The sequence below is a fragment of the Choloepus didactylus genome, chromosome 8 (assembly GCF_015220235.1).
Source record: "Choloepus didactylus isolate mChoDid1 chromosome 8, mChoDid1.pri, whole genome shotgun sequence".
NCBI classification, from domain to species: Eukaryota; Metazoa; Chordata; class Mammalia; order Pilosa; family Megalonychidae; genus Choloepus; species Choloepus didactylus.
In genome coordinates, this window is record NC_051314.1 from 87,333,491 (window position 1) to 87,335,597 (window position 2,107).

The window sequence follows — 2,107 nt, forward strand, 5'->3', positions numbered from 1 at the left end:
TGGTTATTTGATGTTATACTCTGACTGTAAGGCAGAAGAAAACTGAGCCATCCTTATCTAATTCACCCTAATAGATCTCTCTGAATTGTTAAAACACCTCTCTGCATCCAGTATCTGGAGCAATCAGGAAAATCTCCTATTGTCAACTCAACAGATATCTTGCTGTAGCAAACTAATTACCCATCAAGCTCTGTGTGTGGTTACCTAATAATGGAGATATTTTCTCAAGGTTCTTTTCACAGCTGCTTTCACTTCATTGTTTTTCAGGCTATAGATGAGGGGATTCACTAAGGGAGTAATGACACTGTACTGTACAGAGAAGATCAACTCCACGGGTGACCCCGAGGTTGGCATGAGATAGCGCAGGAAAGCTGAGCCATACAACAGAAGGACTGTAGTAAGGTGGGAGGAGCAGGTGGAGAAGGTTTTACTTCTACCTGAGGAGGAGCATATTCTCAGGATGGTGGAGACAATGTGGGCATAAGAGTAGAAGATCAGGAAACAGGTTCCAAGTCCATAGAGGAGACTGGATCCAAACAAGACAGTATAACTGGTGGAGACATCAGAGCAGGACAGAGGGAAGAGAGAGGGCAGCTCACAGCTGAAGTGGGGGATGGAATCATCTCCGCAGAAGTCGAAGTTAATAGCTGGAAGGATGTTAAGGAGTGCATTTAGAAAGCCCAGGCCCCAGGAACCCCACATCAGCCCCTTGCACAGCTCGTTGCTCATCATCTGTTTGTAGAGGAGAGGGTTGCAGATGGCAACATAGCGGTCATAGGCCATCACTGTGAGCAGACAGACTTCAGTGGCTCCACTCTCAAACAAAAAGAAGACTTGAGCCAGACAGCCCTTTACAGAGATGGTTTTCTTCTGAGACAACAGATTCTCCAGCAGCTTTGGGACAGTGATAGAAGAAAAGCAAAGATCCAGGAAAGAGAGGTGACTCAGGAAGAAGTACATGGGGGTGTGGAGGTGAGAATCTGCCCTGATCACCACCAGCATCATCAGGTTCCCTGTCATGGTCAGGAGGTAAACTTCCAAAAATAGCCCAAAGAAGATAGCTTGGATATGTGGGGCAGCAGACAGACCCAGCAGGATGAACTCGTTGATGGTGCTATGGTTTTCCAAGGCCATTTAGAAAAAATTTTGTCTAGAAATAAAAATAGGAGTGAGCCTGAAATCTCTTGACCATACTTTATTATCAGGATGATGGGAGTCTTCATCCCAACTAGTTTATATTTCATATTTGGCTTGATTGATTCTTTCACATTTTTCTTCCTGGGGTGATGAACTTCTTCAATTCCTAACCCTGTGTCAACCCTGCAAGTATTTAAACTAATGGCTGATTTTCTTTCTCAGAGGCTGCTTAAAAATTCACAAATTTCCCAAGAATTGGATCATTGTAAATTTAGTTTTTCTTTAACAGAAACTGTGCTTTGAAATATTCCCTAACCTTTTTATATACTAGTGGAATTTCCAGAGTGTATGTTCCAAAACATTTTTTCTCTTACTCTGTCATTTACTCCCATTGAAATCCTTTCTATGATGTACACTTCTAAGATACTTTTACCTTCATTTAGCTGATGACATGGTGCTTTCACATGCATTACCAATTTCCACTCTGGGACAAAATTGAGTGGTGTAGTCAGGAATGTGTGCACACATATGTCTATGTTTCCTTGTGTTTCTGTGTTGGATGATGGGATACAAGAAATAATGGAGGAGCTTGCTAAATCCATTTATCAGAATTAAAAATTGAGCATCAGAGGTAATGCAACTGTCTAAATTGTCAATTTGAAGAGTTAGCTATGTCTCCACTATGTAGGAGACTTAGACAAGAGAACTTCATACCAAACAGTGTCTTCCAATTATGGCTTGACAGTGAAAGATTGTCCATATATTATGTTCTAGAGAGCCTCAGTGCTGAGGCCATAATATTCTATTTGCCCCTGAGCATCCATGGATATTCCTTTTTCTCTACCTTTATTCAAGTTTCTCCTCTGTCTGGAATGCTGTCTTTCTATCTAAATCCTCACTTTAATTTTAATTTTTCTTACATCTTCTTAGAAAATTACATTCTCTGAACTCACCATATATGTTATAATAG

At 41.0% G+C, this 2,107-nt stretch overlaps 1 protein-coding gene across 1 annotated transcript; it reads right to left on the reverse strand.

Moving 5' to 3' along the window:
• Positions 1-204: 204 nt before the first annotated feature.
• LOC119542800 (olfactory receptor 8S1-like) lies at positions 205-1,134 on the reverse strand. Its single transcript, XM_037847447.1, has one exon. It carries the CDS (start codon positions 1,132-1,134, stop codon positions 205-207), a length of 930 nt encoding a protein of 309 aa, XP_037703375.1.
• Positions 1,135-2,107: the final 973 nt, after the last annotated feature.